General features: G+C 42.6%; 1 protein-coding gene across 1 annotated transcript in view; it reads right to left on the bottom strand.

Moving 5' to 3' along the window:
- Positions 1 to 15,511, bottom strand: part of LOC115476713 (thyrotropin-releasing hormone receptor-like) — a 42,606-nt gene extending 27,095 nt beyond the window's left edge. Inside the window, exon 1 of the mRNA XM_030213247.1 lies at positions 14,708 to 15,511. Within this exon, the coding sequence (XP_030069107.1) occupies positions 14,708 to 15,511 (804 nt within the window). The remainder of the gene's footprint in view (positions 1 to 14,707) is intronic.
- Positions 15,512 to 17,976: the final 2,465 nt, after the last annotated feature.

Raw genomic sequence — 17,976 nt, 5'->3', positions numbered from 1 at the left:
AACATTCCATGTAGAAGCCTGCACGGCCACATTGGTGATCTGCAAGGGCCGACTTCTACATGGAATGTTGCTAGTGGAATAGCAACATTCCATGTAGAATCTCAAATAGTAGCAACAGTGGAGGAGTGGCCTAGTGGTTAGGGTGGTGGACTTTGGTCCTGAGGAACTGAGTTTGATTCCTGGCACAGGTAGCTCCTTGTGACTCTGGGCAAGTCACTTAACCCTCCATTGCCCCATGTAAGCCACATTGAGCCTGCCATGAGTGGGAAAGCACAGGGTACAAATGTAACAAAAATAAACCATGGGAAATATATACAGAAGACATCATTTACCAGAGTTATAGTGATGTTGAATACTGTATTTTCATAAACATTTTCAGAATACCCACGCTAGCTATTTGTTTCTGACCTTTTTGGTTAATTTGTACTTGTTTATTTATCACAGAAGGTTTGTAAAGCTCTGGGCATTTCCAGTTCCGACATTTTTAAGTAATGTTGCAGGCCCTCTAAGGGTTGTACTGACATTCATGCAGCCCTCCGTGTGTAAAGGTTGCCCACCCCAGATCGAAGACATTGCTTTAAACTGTGCAGCTTTTGGAATCTTTATATAACCCAGCTCATCTGCTACAAGATAATGACTCTAAAACAGTTAAAATAATAAAGGAAATCACTAGACAATTTATATCCATTAATCTATCACCCACTGCATGTACTTTCCTGCTCAAATTATTCAAATTATGCCTCATTTTGTCTATTACAGTCACGGGTGTTAGTTATAATAGTAATGTTTCTCTGACAGAAATAACTGGCTAATTTTATGAAAGGGAAAATACTGTGACATTTTCAAGCTGCTGTCAGTGGATGTGACTTCAGCTCTAGTGAAAGAGATACTGGCATTTAATGAAGACGTGGCTTTCTCATGGAAGTGGACTGATTAAAAATAATTCTACTGAAAATAAAAATTATGCCAGTTAGTGCAGTTTTTGGTGGTGTGCAGGCCAAAAAATTTTATTTGGATTAATTTCCTGTGTTATTTATGGGATTTGTTTTTGTTTTGTTTGAGTTTTAATTTTTTTTTAATTTTAGAAATAGTGTACACTATTATTTAAAACTGTTTTCCCAGTGTGTGTATTAATAATTAATGGGGCCAATATTTAACGTCATTTAACTGGCAAGAAATGGCTTCTGGCTGATTAAATCACCCATACAGGGTTAACTGGTCATTTTCAGCAGCACTTAACCAATTACATAAGTATTGCCACACTGGGACAGACCAAAGGTCCATCAAGCCCAGCATCCTGTTTCCAACAGTGGCCAATCCAGGTCACAAAGTACCTGGGAGAAACCTAAATAGTAGCAACATTCTATGTAGAACCCCAAAGAGTAGCAAGATTCTAGAATTCTAAAGAATAACAAGATTCCATGCAGAATTTCAAAGTGTAGCAACATTCCATTCAGAATCCCAAGTACATAAGTACGTAAGTGTTGCCATACTGGGACAGACCAAAGGTCCATCAAGCCCAGCATCCTGTTTCCAACAGTGGCCAATCCAGGTCACAAATACCTGGCAAGATCCCAAAAAAGCTCAATACATTTTATGCTGCTTATCCCAGAAATAAGCAGTGGATTTCCCCCGTCAGTTTAATAATGGTCTATGGACTTTTCCTTTAGGAAGCTGTCCAGACCTTTTTTAAACCCCGCTAAGCTAACTGCCTTTACCACATTCTCTGGCAACAAATTCCAGAGTTTAATTACATGTTGAGTGAAGAAAGGTTTTCTCTGATTCATATTAAATTTACTACTTTGTAGCTTCATCGCATGCCCCCTAGTCCTAGTATTTTTTGGAAAGAGTAAACAAACAATTCACATCTACCTGTTCCACTCCCAACCACCAGCCCCACCTCCCGATCTTGACTAAGCTCCTGAGGATCCATTCCTTCAACACAGGATTCCTTTATGCTTATCCCACGCATGTTTGAATTCCGTTACCGTTTTCATTTCCACACGTATGTGGCATTTATGCATATGAATCGTCAACTAGTATGACAGTACATGCAATCGAAGCTTGGCTTTTTAAGCAGACATTCGATGCCTAGTGATTGATGGTCCTTTTTGTTCCTGCCTGTTGGTGCCTTTTCCTTCCTCTCCTCCTGTCTCTAGTTGCTCCTCATGTTTCCTGCCCTTTTGGATGTTACAAGTTACTTGTTTTTGTCTGTTCATTTTTGGGTTGCTTCCCCTACTGTCCTATATCAGTTGTAGTTCTTTTTTTCCAATGTTTCTGTTGATTGTATTTTATAAACTGCTTGGTTCTGTTTTAGTTAAAGCGGTATAGAATAAAGAATAAGTTTCAGGGCCCTTACTTTCGCAGTAGGGCATATGCAGGGATGGAGTTTGGGCAGAGCATCAATTCTACACCCATACCTGCAGAAAGTGCGCCTTTGAACTGATGTACGTGCTGGCATTTGCATGCATTTGTGCTCCTTTATGTCTTACGCTTGCATTTTAGAAAGTCACGTAGGCGTGTGCTTGACTTTGTATAATACGCATAAAATAGGCACTTGAAAAAAATGTGCATTACCTAGGTGCAGCTTTTAAAAAATAACCCTCTTAAAGGAGAGATATCGGAGGAGTCATAAGCCCCTGCTAAACTTCAACTAAACTGCAGAATGCATCTCTCAATTTCTGCAATAGAAGGTAGCAGAATAAGAATATACGATATACAAACAAAGAGAGGTGGCCATTACTGTGGAACGTTAATGGATTCCACACAAACATCATGTACTGCAATTATAGTAAATATAGGTAAAGAATTGCAGCCTGAAAGATGACAGCCACCGTTTAAATCCATTATCTAGGTCAACTACTGAAAGTAGCCCATTAGCGCTGCATACATACCATCTATAAGCAATTGTCAACAATGTAACTGAATTGAGGCATTCAGGTGATTAAAGGGGGATTTGGGTAGGTGCCAGTGTATCCTACACCACTGGCCCTCAAGTTGATCTAGGAGTGATGCCCAGCTAATCTGATTCTTCAGATATCCACAATTAGGGTTACCATTTGTCCGGATTTCCCCGGACATGTCCTCTTTTTGAGGGCATGTCCGGGGCGTCCGGCGGATTTTGCCCGCACGCTTGTCCGGATTTCTGGACGTGGGTGCGGGCGGGCGCGTGCGGGCGATCGGCGCTGTGGGTCTGGTCTCCCCTCCCCTACCATGTTCCCTGGAGGTCTAGTGACGTCTTTGGGGCAGGAAGAAGCCCCCTCTTTCCTGCCCGGAGCGCTGCCTCCCTTGTCCATCATCCTTCTTGGTCTCGGCTGGGGATTCAAAATGGCCGCCGAGAGTTGAAGTCTCGCGAGGCCGCCTCAACTCTCGGCGGCCATTTTGAATCCCCAGCCGAGACCGAGGAGGATGCAGGCAGCGCTCCGGCCAGGAAAGAGGGGGCTCTTTCCTACCCCAAAGACGTCACTAGACCACCAGGGCTAGATAGTAAGTGAGGGGGAAGTATGTGATGGGGGGGGGGGGAGTATGTGACGGGGGCGCGGGGGGTATGTGACCGGGGGAGGGGAATAGGGAGCAGAATGAGGATACGAAAGGGGCGTGGCAGGGGGCGTGACATGTGTCCTCTTTTTCAGAGGACACAAAATGGTAACCCTATCCACAATGAAGGGGCATGTTTACACTCCGTTTAATATTCAGCCAGTGGCGGGCAGTGCTGTTAATATCCACTGCTGGCATCGAATGCCAGGCCATATCCGGTCGCCGGCACTGACCGTTTTTTTAGCTGGCTGGGCATGCCCAGTTAACTCGATATTCAGAACTAACCGGCCATCCGTTAGGGCATAAAGATAGGATAGTTATTTATGTGGTCTTATTTATGCGCTAACATTGGCCAGTTAGCTCTGAATATTGGGAGCTAACTGGTCTCTGCCTCCGAAACATCCCAGGAACACCCCTGACATAGCCCCGACTGACACTTTGGCGCTAACTGGTCATGGGAGGCATTCCTGAGGGCATATGTAGATTGGAGAGGGAAATAACACACATAGATGACATTTTGAAATCTATGTACTTTATCTGTAGCAAAAAGCAAGCACAGGTTCCTATGGGTACTTCAGACTGTTTAGTTTTGCATTTCTTTGCATTTCTAAATAGTTCACACCCTATAGAGTATCAGTACCCCTGTTGGTTGCATCATGGCAGATAGCTTGGTTATTCCAGCCGAAGCTTTAATTCTGTCAAATTTCCGAACCAAACCACCAAAACGCTTTAATATATGTAGATATTTAGTCCATGTTATTTATTATGCTTCAATAGAGATATCCAGGCCAGTGTAGAGTTCATTGGCTCAATTCCTTATATATGTACTTCAGTTAATGACTCTCAGCTCCATTGTCAATTCTGAAGACGGAGAACATGGTCATTCAATTGTAGTTGGACTTAATAAGAAGATAACAATTATGAAGGGGTAATCTTATAAAGACTTTTTCATGCATATGTCAATATATATGCATGTCAATGGCTTCTTATAAAATACTACCCAGCGTAAAAGGACATGCTATAGTATATGGTACATATTTGGTTGATAGGCATGTACAGTGGGGGAGATTGGATGGAACATGGAAGGAGGTCATAAGTAGACGTGTTTATCAAGTTTTGTATAGTTTATTACCTTGTTACATGAGAAACCTGATAGAACTGCCTTTGCAAAATGCTTCTCCTATATCTAGGGACTATCTCATCCTTTATTACCCAAGTTGTAAGAAGCTTCATTATAAATCTGTTTATAGTGCAGGCTTCACCTATCAAGGTACGAAACTATGGAAATCTCTGCCTAATCCATTAAGATACGTTACTGATGACCTTTTATTTTGTAAACGGTTGAAAGCATTTATATTTAGTAAATTCCTTTCTCATACTTGTAATTGTTAGCTGTTCGGCATGCTTGGAACCCTGCTCTTGATATTCAAGAGTAGTGAAGTTTGTGTATTCTGTTGTTACTACGTATGCTAATACTAATTGTATTTTCACAAATGTTTATTGTTATTGCTATTTTCTGTGTGCAGCCCCCCCCCCCCCCAGTTGTGGAATCAACTGTCCCTTCATCAAAAGACTCTCCCCACTCTTTCTTTCCTGTCAGCATTGTAATTCTTCCCTTACTCTTATTGTATCTGCCTATCCTGGTGTGAGATTGTGGCTTCTGACTAGCAGAGAAATAGCTTAGTGGTTAGTGCAGTGGACTTTGACCCTAGGGGAACTGAGTTCACTTCCCACTGCAGCTCCTTGTGACTCTGGGCAAGTCACTTAACCCTCCATTGCCCCTGGTACAAAATAAGTACCTGAATATATGTAAACCGCTTTGAATGTAGTTGAATATAGAAATCAAACAAAATAAAACATAGAAAATAAGATGATACCTTTTTTATTGGACATAACTTAATACATTTCTTGATTAGCTTTCGAAGGTTGCCCTTCTTCGTCAGATCGAAAATAAGCAAATGTGCTAGCTGACAGTGTATATAAGAAGTTGAAAAACCTCAGAAAGGCAGTATATCAAGTCCCAGTTCCCTTTCCCTATTTGAGAGAGATTCTACATGGAATGTTGAGATTCTGTTGCTACTATTGGAGATTCTACATGGAATGTTGCTAGTGGGGGAGTATCCTAGTGGTTCATGCAGTGAACTTTGATCATGGGGAGCTGAGTTCAATTCCCACTACAGCTCCTTGTGACTCTGGGCAAGTCACTTAACTCTCCATTCCCCCTGGTACAAAATAAATGCCTGAATATATGTAAACTGCTTTGAATATAGTTGCAAAAACCTCAGAAAGGTGGTATATCATTTCCAATTTCTATTTTTTAGATTGTTAGCCACCCAGACGAACATTCTGATAGGCGGGATAGTAAATTCTCTCAATAAACTTGAAACTTAAATCTTGCTATTAACAATCAATACTTTCCCTAAAAACATTTCTTCTCTGTACACAGGTTGCATTAAATAAACCTATATTTTCAAAAGAGACATTCCTGCAGATACTTTATCAATCTGTTTCAAGTCGAATTAAAATAAGTGCTTAAGTACTTTGTTCTGCTGTGAAACTATCATATTATTCCTGTTTCCTTATTCAGAAACTGAAAAAAGGAACTTCTTCGTGTTTTGAATACTTCATTTTCCCAAAAGCAACTAGCTTACCAGAGTGAAGAAAAAGGTAGTAGTGTTATTGGTGGGATGGAGGGTGGGGAAATTTTCAAGCAGCCAGAACTGAAAACAATTATTTATTTTATTTAATTTTAGATCATTTATACCCCGCTTTTTGCCACGGAACACAGCCCCAAAGCGGCTTATAATGAACTAAAGAAAAGAAGTACAATGACAGTTGAAGGCAAAAGGGAAGGGAGAATAAATACAAAGTTTAAGCAAATGAGCAGCAGGTAGGGAAAAGAACACGAAGAGAAAAGAAAGGAAAGAGAAATCGGTCAAAATCAGATCTTGACTCGCCGAGACACAGAAGATAACGATGAAGATTTTCCCATCATGGCTAGGAACCGTCCTCCAGGTACTCCAGTAGACAAAACAGTGAAGGCAGAGGTAGGGCAGTGCAGAAGGCGGTCTCAAGCTAAGAGTGGCCGAGAAGTTTGTCAGGAGGAAAGAGCTCATCAGCTGTTAGTCCGTTCCGTTGTAGAGGAAGCGGTACTGGACGAGGGGCATAATGAAGAGGGCTCAAGCCAGTTCGGGAAGCAGAGGCGAGCAGAAGCCAGGCGGCCCCCAACAGCTGGGGCGTCAACATTACCGGGAGTCCACTCACAGGGAGAAGGGATGAGGAAGGGTGGGGGGGGGGGGGGTCACTGTTTTGTTCCCTGGATGCTTGCTTTTTTCACTTCCCCGCACGCTTGTTTTCTCATTTTCTCACCTTTGCAATTAAAATGCCTCTCGTTTCAATTTTTGTGTCTGCTGGGATGTGCCTGTGCGCCGTTAGTCGGCAGTTGGGCTGCAGGAACGTCGAGAATAGCGCTGAGTGTGGCAGATGAACCCCGCATCGAACCCCACAGATTAGTCTTCCCGCGGCGCTGCAGGCCTCCCGGTATCGGCCTCCCTCAGTGTCGCTAACGGTGACAAAAAGCAAACAGGAACCGACCCAAGGATAATCAGAACTCCGCGGCGGCCCACAGGCCAGATCTCAGCCAGGCAACGGTCGGTTGCGGTGATGGCATCAGGAGCCAACGGCTCCCGCGTCTGCTTTACGGCATTTTCAATATGATGTTTAAGTCTGACTTTGGACGTTTTGCACAAAATTTCCAAAATCCAAATAGGAAAGATCATTTTTGAAAAAAGAAAAATTTTTCAAAAATACCATTTCACACAAGGTTTTGTGCTTTTTCCTTTGTTTTTGTTTTTTAACCATTTTCAGAAAAAAAATGTCCAAATGAAAAACGTAGAAAATCAAGCCATTGTGATGTAGGAGGGGCCATCATTTTTAGTAGACTGGTCCCCCAGACATCCCAGCAGAGCAATGAGGCACCCTAGGGGGCACTGCAGTGGATTTAAAATAAATGCTCCCAGGTACACATCTCACCATTGTTCCTTTACCTTGTCTGTTGAGCCCACCAAAACCCACCCAAAACCCACTACCCCCAACTGTACATCACTACAATAGCCCTTATGGGTGAAGGGGGCACCAATATGTGGGTACAGTGGGCTTCTGGTGAGTTTTGGAGGTCTCACAGTTTCCACCACAACTGTAACAGCTAGGAGAAGGTATGGGCCTGGGTCCACCTGACTGCAGTGCACTGCATCCACCACTAGACTACTCCAGGGACCTGTATGCTACTGTAATGGACCTGAGTATAACATCTGAGGCTGGAAAGTAATGTCTTTAATCGCTTTTTTGGGGAGGTGGGAGGGGGTCAGTGAACACTGGGGGAGGAAAGGGAGGGCATAGGAGACCATTGAGTAATAGGAAACCATAGTCTTGAAAACTGTGTTGTAAAGCTTCTATAGAACCATCAAAACAACAAAACACTAACACCACACTGGAATGTAGTAACAGAAGCAATGATAACTCTACCAATTTAATCGACAATGGTAAGCAGCAATTAGAACCTTGGGAAACGCTCATAAATTTGATCATATACTCCCATTTTTCAAGCATTACTGCTGGCTACCTATCTGTTTTAGGATTAACTTTTAAGATTTTGACTGTAGTGCTGCATAAAGCTTATTATGAACACCAGCCAAGCTACTTAAGTTCGCTGGCTATTTCATATGTACCTAATACAGTGTTGAGATCAAAAGTTGTCCTAACTTGGCCGCTGTATCTCAGTGGCGTAGCCAAGGGTGGGCTTGGGTGGACCCAGGCCCACCCATTTTGGGCTCAGGCCCACCCAGTAGCAGCACATCTATGATGTGGCTGGCAGGGATTCCCCAAGCCCCACCAGCCGAAAACTCCCAACAACTGTCCCTCCTACTTACCTTGTAAATACCAGATCTTTGCCTGCAGTGAGCAGCGACTGAAACATACTGCTCGCACCAGCCCCACAGCCTTCCCTCTATGTATTCCCGCCAATGCGGAAACAGGAAGTTACATCAGAGGGAAGGCTGTGGGGCCAACATGAGCAGTGTGTACTAGTTGCTGCTTGCTGTCGGTGCAAATCTGCTATTTAAAAGGTATGCAGTGGAGAGGGTGATGTTTGAGAGACCATATGGCATGCAGGTGAGAGAGGGAGAGACCAAATCACTTGCGGAGTACTTCTGCCCACCCATCTTGGGCCCAGGCCCACCCAAAATTGGGTGTCTGGCTACGCCCCTGCTGTAGCTATGTGGGTCCTGGCACTGAATATCGATCAGTGCCTGCATAACCTTTTTTTAATACCCTCCATCCTCAAGCCCCCCAAAGCAGCTTGCCTCCTTCCCTTCCCCCTCTTCCATCCCACGCCAGTAATCAACTCTCTCCCCCTCCCCCCTGGAATGTCACAGGAGTGATGCTTACATGCTCCTTCCCCTTGCGGCTGCCTTCAGAAAATGACTGCCACAACCTCTCACAGCTGCTTGCGATACTTTATTATTGAGGCTCGAGGGGGGGGGGCAGAGAGTTTTTTTTTTTAAGTTACGTGAGTCCTAGCTGATATTCAGCTGTGGCCTGAATAAACTCCTGTGGCCAATGCAGCACCATTTAGCCCTGGATATTCAATGCCGGAGCCCACACATAAGAATATAAGAGTAGCCATACTGAGTCAGACCAATGCTATATCTAACCCAGTATCCTGTTTTCCAAACAGTGGCCAAGCCAGGTCACAAGTACTTGGCAGAAAACAAAATCGTGGCAACACTCCATACTACAAATTCCAGGGCAAGCAGTTGCTTCCCATGTCTGTCTGAATAGCAGACTATGGACTTTTCCTCCAGGAATTTGTCTAAACCTTTATTAAACCCAAATACACTAATCGTTGTTATCACGTGGCCTGGCACTGAATTTCCAGAACTAATTTTGCTGGCAACGGTCAGCATTTTAAAAAATGCGGACCTCTGCCAGCTAAATATCTATCCGCAGTTCACAGTACTATGCTATCCCCAACCCTAATCTCCACTCAGTCTGAACACCATTGTACATTATGCAGTTGGAGGATATTTCTATATGTAGGTGCTAACATATCCACACCAGTTACACATGTAAATGTTTAGAATGCTAGCATATGTGTGAACATGTGTGTACACACACTTGTACATGCCTATGCTCCTAAACATTACTATAATTATTCATATATCTCCAATAGTGCATAGTTTGCAGGTAGGAATACAGATGAGCAGAGTCTGGGTGACGTACAAAGTTACACATATAACAGATAGAATATCATACATTAAATGTGTATCTAGAGACATTGGCCCACACACTTGTGCAAGATTTATGGCTGGTGTAAGTACTCGTGCCTTTGCTCATATGTGAATAGTAACAGGACTCTACAATGGTCTCACTTGTAAAACCTGACTCTCCTGCTGTCATCTGAAAATTAATATAAGATTTATCATACTATTCTACTAGTATTCGATATAGAGGGGCATAATCGAACGGCGCCGGCAAAATCGATGGCCGGCCATCTTCGGGGCCGACGACGTAAGCGGGTGGAGCCAAGCGTATTTTTGAAATACGCTTGGCGCTGGCCAAATCGCCCAGCAGGTTTAGAGAAGGATCGCCGGGTTTATATGAGATGGCCGGCTTCGATTTTCAGCCATAATGGAAACCGGGCCAGGCCATCTCAAACCCGGCGAAATGCAAGGCATTTGGCTGTGGGAGGAGCCAGCATTTGTAGTGCACTGGCCCCCCTCACATGCCAGGACACCAACCGGGCACCCTAGGGGGCACTTACAAAAATTAAAAAACAAAAATAGCTTCCAGGTGCATAACACCCTTACCTGGTGTGCTGCGCCCCCTCCCAAATCCCCCCCAAACCCACTTCCCACAACTCTACACCATTACCATAGCCCTAAGGGGTGAAGGGGGGCACCTACGTGTGGGTACAGTGGGTTTTGGGGGATTTTGGAGGGCTCTACATTAGCCACCACAAGTGGAACAGGTAGGGGGGGATGGGCCTGGGTCCACCTTCCTGAAGTGCACTGCACCCACTAAATACTGTTCCAGGGACCTGCATACTGCTGTTAAGGAGCTGGGTATGACATTTCAGGCTGGCATACAGGCTGGCAAAAAAAATTTTATTTTTGTTTTTTTTTGGTGGGAGGGGGTTGGTGACCACTGGGGGAGTAAGGGGAGGTGATCCCCGCTTCCCTCTGGTGGTCATCTGGTCAGTTGGGGCACTTTTTTCAGACTTGGTCCTAAAAATAAATGGACCATGTCCGGCCGGCAAAATGCTCGTTCGAGCCTGCCTCTTTTTTTCCATTATAAGGCAAAGCCGGCCATCTTGTATCCACGCCCACGTCCCGCCTTCCATCTCGCCTTCGCTACCCTACCAACACGCCCCCTTGAAGGTTGGCCAGCGCCATGACGAAACAGCAGTTGAAGCTGGCCAAAATCGGCTTTCGATAATACCAATTTGGCCGGGATCAGGAGATCACCAGCGATTTCCCGCTTTATGTCGGAAGATTGCCGGCGATCCCTTTCGATAATAAACCTGATAGTTACCTACTTTCCTTCATAAACTATGCGCCAACCAGGTGCCCAGTTATAGAGTTACTTAATGCATTGTGGTGCTGTGTTAACTGTTAACTTGGTCATGTGCCTACAGCACACCCAAATTCCTGTATTCAGTGTATAACATGGTTTAGTAAAAGCTCTTTACGTGCTTTAATTTATGAAAAGAACAAACTAAATTTTCTGAAAGTCGGTCAGGACCCTGAAAATTATCCAAAAACAAAAATTTTAAAAATGTCTTCTATGCACATTTGAAATTCCTTTTCTACCATCTTTTAAAAGTCTGAGAGGACAAGCAAACAAAATTCTATTTCAGTCACGAGACAGCTTAATTTTTCTATAGATCCTTGTATAGCTTTCGAGGGTCATAGGATTTTACTATGGCAATTTTAAGATGGCCAAATCGAAGGGCCGTTCTATTAGTGTGCTCAGGTGGAGTGTTGATGCTTGTTGAAGGCTGTTATCCCAAGTGTCTCCTACCAATGACATTGATTCCTAGGTCTCTGGGTGGGTTGGCTGGCTTCGTGTGATAGCAGCAGTGCCTGTTGGAGCCCTGGAACAGTTGCCTGTATGGCATGTTTTCCCCTCCGCTTGTCTTCCCAAAAGAAGGAAGGTTTCATTAGCTGTAGCATAGGAAGTGAGGATACCTTTGGTGTCACAGAAGTGTGTTAACATTAATCCCCTCAGATATCATTAGTATGATGAGTCCTATATTATTTTGAGATGACTGCAGGGGAGTCAGGTTTCATGAGTGAGACCATCATAGAGTCTTGTTACTTGTCAAGCTCTTCTCAGAGTAACAATGTTTGGTAATTATACCCTAGTTACACTACAGGTTGTGGGGAAGGCTACAAATACCAAGAGTATAGCTACTTTATTTTGATCAGATTATCGCCGACTGATTGGGTAGCCAAGTTCAGCAGCAATGCTTCCTTAATGATAACCTGTGGTAGTCTGAGGGGTTGAGGGAATGAATTTGTTGTAACATTATTGTTGTTATATTACTTAATTGCAAGTTGTGCTTTAATAACGCACCAGCCTCATCTTGCCAATCATAATTTGTTTTGGGTCATATCATCAGATGAATGAACCGATGATTGTGCAAGTGCCTATGTTAGGTACTCAAGAAGGCAAATTGTTCAGTAACGTAAAAGAGTAAAACTGTGAGAAACCACAGACTTTAAAAAGGGAATAAAAGAGAGAAAATACTTGTTATATATAAGAAATAATAATAGTTTATCCAAAACAGTGATTAGCTATGAATTATTTCTAAAATATTGCCCCCTGCTGGATAAAAAAAAAAACCCTTAAGGTTTCATTAGAAAGGCCATCTCAAAATAGCACTAATACTAAATATTGAATTCTGTTGAACTATATACATTGTAAACTGTGGCTGAAGAACAATGATGTAAAACAGGAGCAGGGCTGCACATCCCAGCCCCTCCATATACAGAAGAAGCAGTGATTTCATAAAGCTGCATATATGGAAGAGGAGGGACTAGGTTTCTAAAATCACTGTCCTTCAACTAAGGTTCCAATGTTAGTGCTCCTCTCCAGTCAAACCCTCATCTCAATGCCAGCTTCCCCCAACTCCTCACCGGAAGCATAACCCCCTTCCTGGCAGCAACAGCCTCCTCCCCACAACAAGATTTCCCCTCCAACAGCATAAATCCACCCCATGGCAGCTTTAATCCTCCCAACAGCAACAACCCCCAGCAACATAAACCTACCACCTAACAGCATGACTCACCCTGGAGACTCCCTTCATGGCTTCCTCCCATCCCAACTTGCCATAATACATGGTCTCTAGTAGGGCAGGAGTGATGCTCACCCATTCCCACCTCATGTCTCAGCCCAATACACAATTGCCACTGAGACGTCTAGTGGTAATATCCCATATATTGAAGCCAGACCCCTACCGGTAAAACTGTGATATTACCACTAGAGATTTTGATGGCCTTTTCGTATTGGGCCAAGACATGAGATGGGAGTGAGTGGTCATTGTTCTCACACCGCTAGAGGCCAGGGACCATAGGAAGCCCTCTGAGGTGTGTGTGTGTGTGTGTGGGGGGGGGGGGTCTTATTTTTGAGTGCCTTGAACCCTGAGATGTTATTGCAGGGCTGCCACATGCTAACTCTATTTGCTTGATGCTTACCCTTTTCATGCTTAAAATTAGTAACTGAATTGCCTAATTTATGGGTTTTCATTTATACTGTTATGGCATGTCCTTGCCAGAAAGTACATTTGAATTTTTGCACACCACAGGGGAAACAAGAGAAAAGAGTGTTCTTGTTTTGGCAAGCTGACACCATTGTTTTAAAGTGCCTGTTTGCATTCCCTTTATTTAATGATTTATATAATTTGATCAAATGTACATTATTTAAATTATCTCAGGAAAAGAAAGTTTAGAAATACAAAACATAGCTCAAAGACATTAATGTGGCTTCAATTTTTCTTTACTTCTTTATAGCATGGAAGAGTAGTGTAGTAGTGGTTAACAGAGTGGACTAAGGACCAGTGGAACCAGGATCATTTCCTACCATGACTCTTTGATGCCTTGGGCAAATCACTTAACCCTTCATTGCCCTAACTGCAAAACCTTAATTGTGAGCTCACTAGGGACAGAGGAAGTACCTCTTTGTAATACATAAACTGCTTTGATTGTACAACTGAAAGGCAGTATATTGCAAGGAATTGAATAATACAGACGGTGATGTGTCTTCTACTATTATAGTTCAAGAACTGATAGTTCAATACATTATTCATACCACTTTCTATATAAATGTTCATTAAGTTTGGAACTATATTCTTCATTAATGTGCACACATAATTTTATAAACCACACAAAGTTCAGAAAATCTGTCCTACAGGAGAGCACGTCTGATACTGGTCTACTGTATCCAACATGTAAAAGTCATTGACTAATTGTCCAAGCCTCAAAATGTTCTTTCATTATGGTTTAATGACATCTCTGACTCACATATACATCATTTAAGTGAAGTCATAAGCACCCATTGATACTGGCTATGGACTTTTAAAATGAACACAAAAATTTAAAAATGTGGGAAGATTAGGGCTGGCTTAGTAGTTCAATTGGTAAGTATTATCTACTTTCTGCAAAAGGTTCCTGGTTCAGTTTCCAGGTCAGGAGGGCACTCCCTGGTTTGGTCAGGGCTGAGAATGCTGTGAAGGCAGTATTCACATCCTCAGGAGGTGGCAGGAGATCTTGCCCTTACTGAAGAGATGCATACATAGTTGATTAAGAATTCATGGTATTCCAGGTTCTGCAAGAAGACAGGTGTAGCCCAGGATGGTCACTGTAACTGCTCAACTAAACTAAGTTTATGTAGGAGTGATTAGAAGGCTATAAAGTATGTCTGAAATCACTAGACAATGCAAATGAAGGCACATGGCACCAGATCACAGTTTAATTCTGCTTGAGCTGGAAGAAATAGGAGCAGGAGACAAGTGGTAGGTAAATATATATAAACTAAGACAATTATCTACAGACACTCCGAGAACTACACCTCATCATATTATTCTGAACTTCAAAAGATTTTATTTGCTTACTTGTTTTCTGGAGCTGATTGTTCCTTTGTTCCCTCTACATGAAAGCTTGATAGAGTTATAAGGTTTTCCTTGATGTTTAGAGCTCATTCTGTCAGGGTCCTGTGGAGCTGTAGGTAAAGGATTCATAAATAATATCCTGGCTATCAACCCATACAGAATGGTGGCCAATACCAAGGGTATAACATAAAAGATGGTGAAATCAAGAAAGTAGATGGGCATGTATAAGTTTCTGGATACCCTGTAGTCACAAATGACCTGAACACCATCAGAAAATTTGACTTCTTTGGTATCTACCAAGAAAAACCACATCACACAATGCACTGAAGTGAACATCCACACAAAAGCAATAATCTTCTTGGCTCTAGAGACGGTGCAGATGAATTGAGCTTTAATGGAGTGGCATATGGCTATGTATCTTTCAATAGTAAATGCTGTGATAGAGCAAGCTGAAATGTTGATGCCCAAGTATTGTAGATAGGTAATACACAGGCAGCCAATGTAGCCATAAACCCAAGAGGCTACCACTTCAGATATATTAGGAAGTCCTGCAGCTAGGAGGACAATGAGATCAGCTATTGCTAAACTGACCAAATAGCAGTTGGTCGGAGTCATCATATGTCTGGACCTCAAGACCACTAAGACCACCATGATGTTTCCCCCAATGCCCACTCCACAGATCAAGAGTACAAGGAAAATTGTGACCACTTGGAACTCTAATGTTTGTTGGGGCATTTTTGGTAAAGTTTGATTTTCTCCCGTTGTATTCATCATTGATGGTTCTATAATCCAGGTCTGGTTGTCCATTGCTGCTTCCTATATCTCACCCTTCCAGTCACTGGGGGACCAGATATGGCTAAAACTATGAAAACGGATCAGACATCCTGTGAAAACACAAACAAAAGTCATTTTCTGCACAAGGAAAAAAAGGCTGTTCCACTCTTTTACAGCATTTCGTTGTCATTTGTTGTTTTTTCTTCTTTCAGAATCACAAAGAAACCTTCAGTCATTTAAAATATTTTGACAGATAAATAGCTATTGCCATATATACACGATCCCAACAAATATGTCTTGCTGTGATCTAACTATAAAAATGCTACGGATATACAGAAGAGGGTTCAGTATTTAAAATCTATTCACAAAATGTTACCCTGAACTGATAAGTATATGTTCATTTTTTCACCCATGTGATTCTTCATTTACTGTATAATTTTTATGTAATTCTTGTCTTTGATTCCTGTGTTTTGTTTAAGCTATATAGGGGAAATCATGACAACAATAAATAACACAGGTTTCATAAGCGATACAGTTTTGTTGTATGTAAATAGTTTTGAAAGTTACTTTAGTTTAGACCGTATCTTAAACAACAATGAGATACAAATCTGTCTCTTCAAAACAGAGACCAATCCTGTAGTTCAAGTGCACGACTGCCATACGACTAGTCTCAACCCCTTCTCATGAAACCCCACAGGTAGAAATATTTTTTTTGCCAACTTTACCATGTGCTACGTTTTAGAAGAGTCTGGTGGTGTAGCTTTCCCCAAGAGCTAGACTGGACACCAGTATAAAGGTAGCGGTGAAAGGGGTTTCTTGGTTCTGTTTATCTTCAATCTCCGTGCCTTCTCCGGAGCAAGAAACAAGGCTTCTTTGCGTTCTTCAGCAGCTGCAATCCTAGCTGATCAGGGCTCGTTCAGCACCATAGACAGCACCCAGACGCCTGCAGAGGCTTCCTCAGGGTCCTAACGCCCAAAAATGCGACCATTTATAGCTCGGAGGCATCCGACATTTTTCCTCTTGAGTTAATTAGCAGTTGAAAGCAGCGCCTGTACCATTTACAGTGCTTTCCTAGTACAGATATTTCTCGAGAAAAGTTTCCAAATACACTCACATAAACAAAAATATTTTTTAATGTTTCAATATAAGAGTAATATGCCCAGCAAACATTGCAATAAAGATTCAACTAAAAATTTTGATAGAATATCCGACATGAAGAAAGTACTGGAAAATTTTATAGAAATTATATCTGTCCTAAACAGCTACTTCTGCTGATTAATTTTGAGCAATGATGAGAGGAATTTAATCCACAGTTCAATATTACATTCACCACGTCCAGAGGAAATTCTTGGCTATGCAGGTATCTGTTGACACAATGGTCTGATTAAAAACTGAGCAGAAACAGTGAATAGAAAATAATATTTCACTATTTGTTATGAGTTCTGAAATAGATGGTTCTTTTTAGAATGTTTTTTTTTTCTAAAAAAGATATATCTTTGATACAAGTTAAGAAGTCCATAGGACATACATTATTGTCTTGAGCAGGGCTAAGTGAATGGAATAGTTTACATTTAGTAAAAATAAAAAAAATTTCATATGGGCCTGATATACAAAGGATTAATGCTCTCAACTTTGAGAGTGTTGCTCATAAGGTGGCCTATTTGAAAATATACAAAAGTTGACTGCATAACTTTATAACGACATTTTCACTATTTAGGTGTATAAAAAGTGGGTGGCAACAGAGGCTGATTTAGACTGGGAAAACAAAGTCATGAGCTTAGCACTGACCCCCCCCCCCCCCCCAGATTCTATATGCGGCGTTCAAAACTGTGTTTGCAAATTTAGGTGCATGCCCAATTTGAGCACACAATTTAACTGAGCAACAAGCCGATAACTAGCATTAATTAGGTGCTAACAATCAATTATTGCAGCTAATTGGCACCGATTCGGATTTCCTAGTGCATCTGGCTAAGCGTTATTCTAAAAAGATGCGGGTGCAAATCTTTTGACGTGCAACTGAAAAGGGAGAGTGGCCATGAGAGAGGCATGGGTGGGTCAGGGCATTCACTAAAGATGTGCAAAGTATTATAGAATTCAGAGGAACTGCGCCTAACTACGGTGCAAGGATGTATACCATATTTCAGTTTCTTAAATCCCTGTGTCCAAAGTTGGGTGCAGATCTCAGCGCTATGTGCTATTCTGGCACCCAATTCAGAGCATTGTTTATAGAATATTCCTCAGCATCAGCGCCGTAGCAAGGGCGAGGCGGTGGGGGTGATCTGCCCCAGGTGCATGCCGCTGGAGGGGTGCAGAGAGCAGCCGCACACCTGCCGGCTCAGCTGTTTCCATGCTCCCTCTGCCCCAGAACAGGTTACTTCCTCTTAAGGGGCAGAGGAAGCAGGGAGGCAGCAGAGCTGAGAGCCACGAGGCTGCTCACAGCAGCCAAGAATGCACCTGGGGGGGGGGGGAGGTTTGATGCGCTGGGGGGGGTGTCATTG

The sequence above is a fragment of the Microcaecilia unicolor genome, chromosome 8, assembly GCF_901765095.1.
Source record: "Microcaecilia unicolor chromosome 8, aMicUni1.1, whole genome shotgun sequence".
NCBI classification, from domain to species: domain Eukaryota; kingdom Metazoa; phylum Chordata; class Amphibia; order Gymnophiona; family Siphonopidae; genus Microcaecilia; species Microcaecilia unicolor.
Note: the sequence above shows the minus strand (reverse complement) of the source record. Positions and strands in the feature narration are given on the sequence as shown.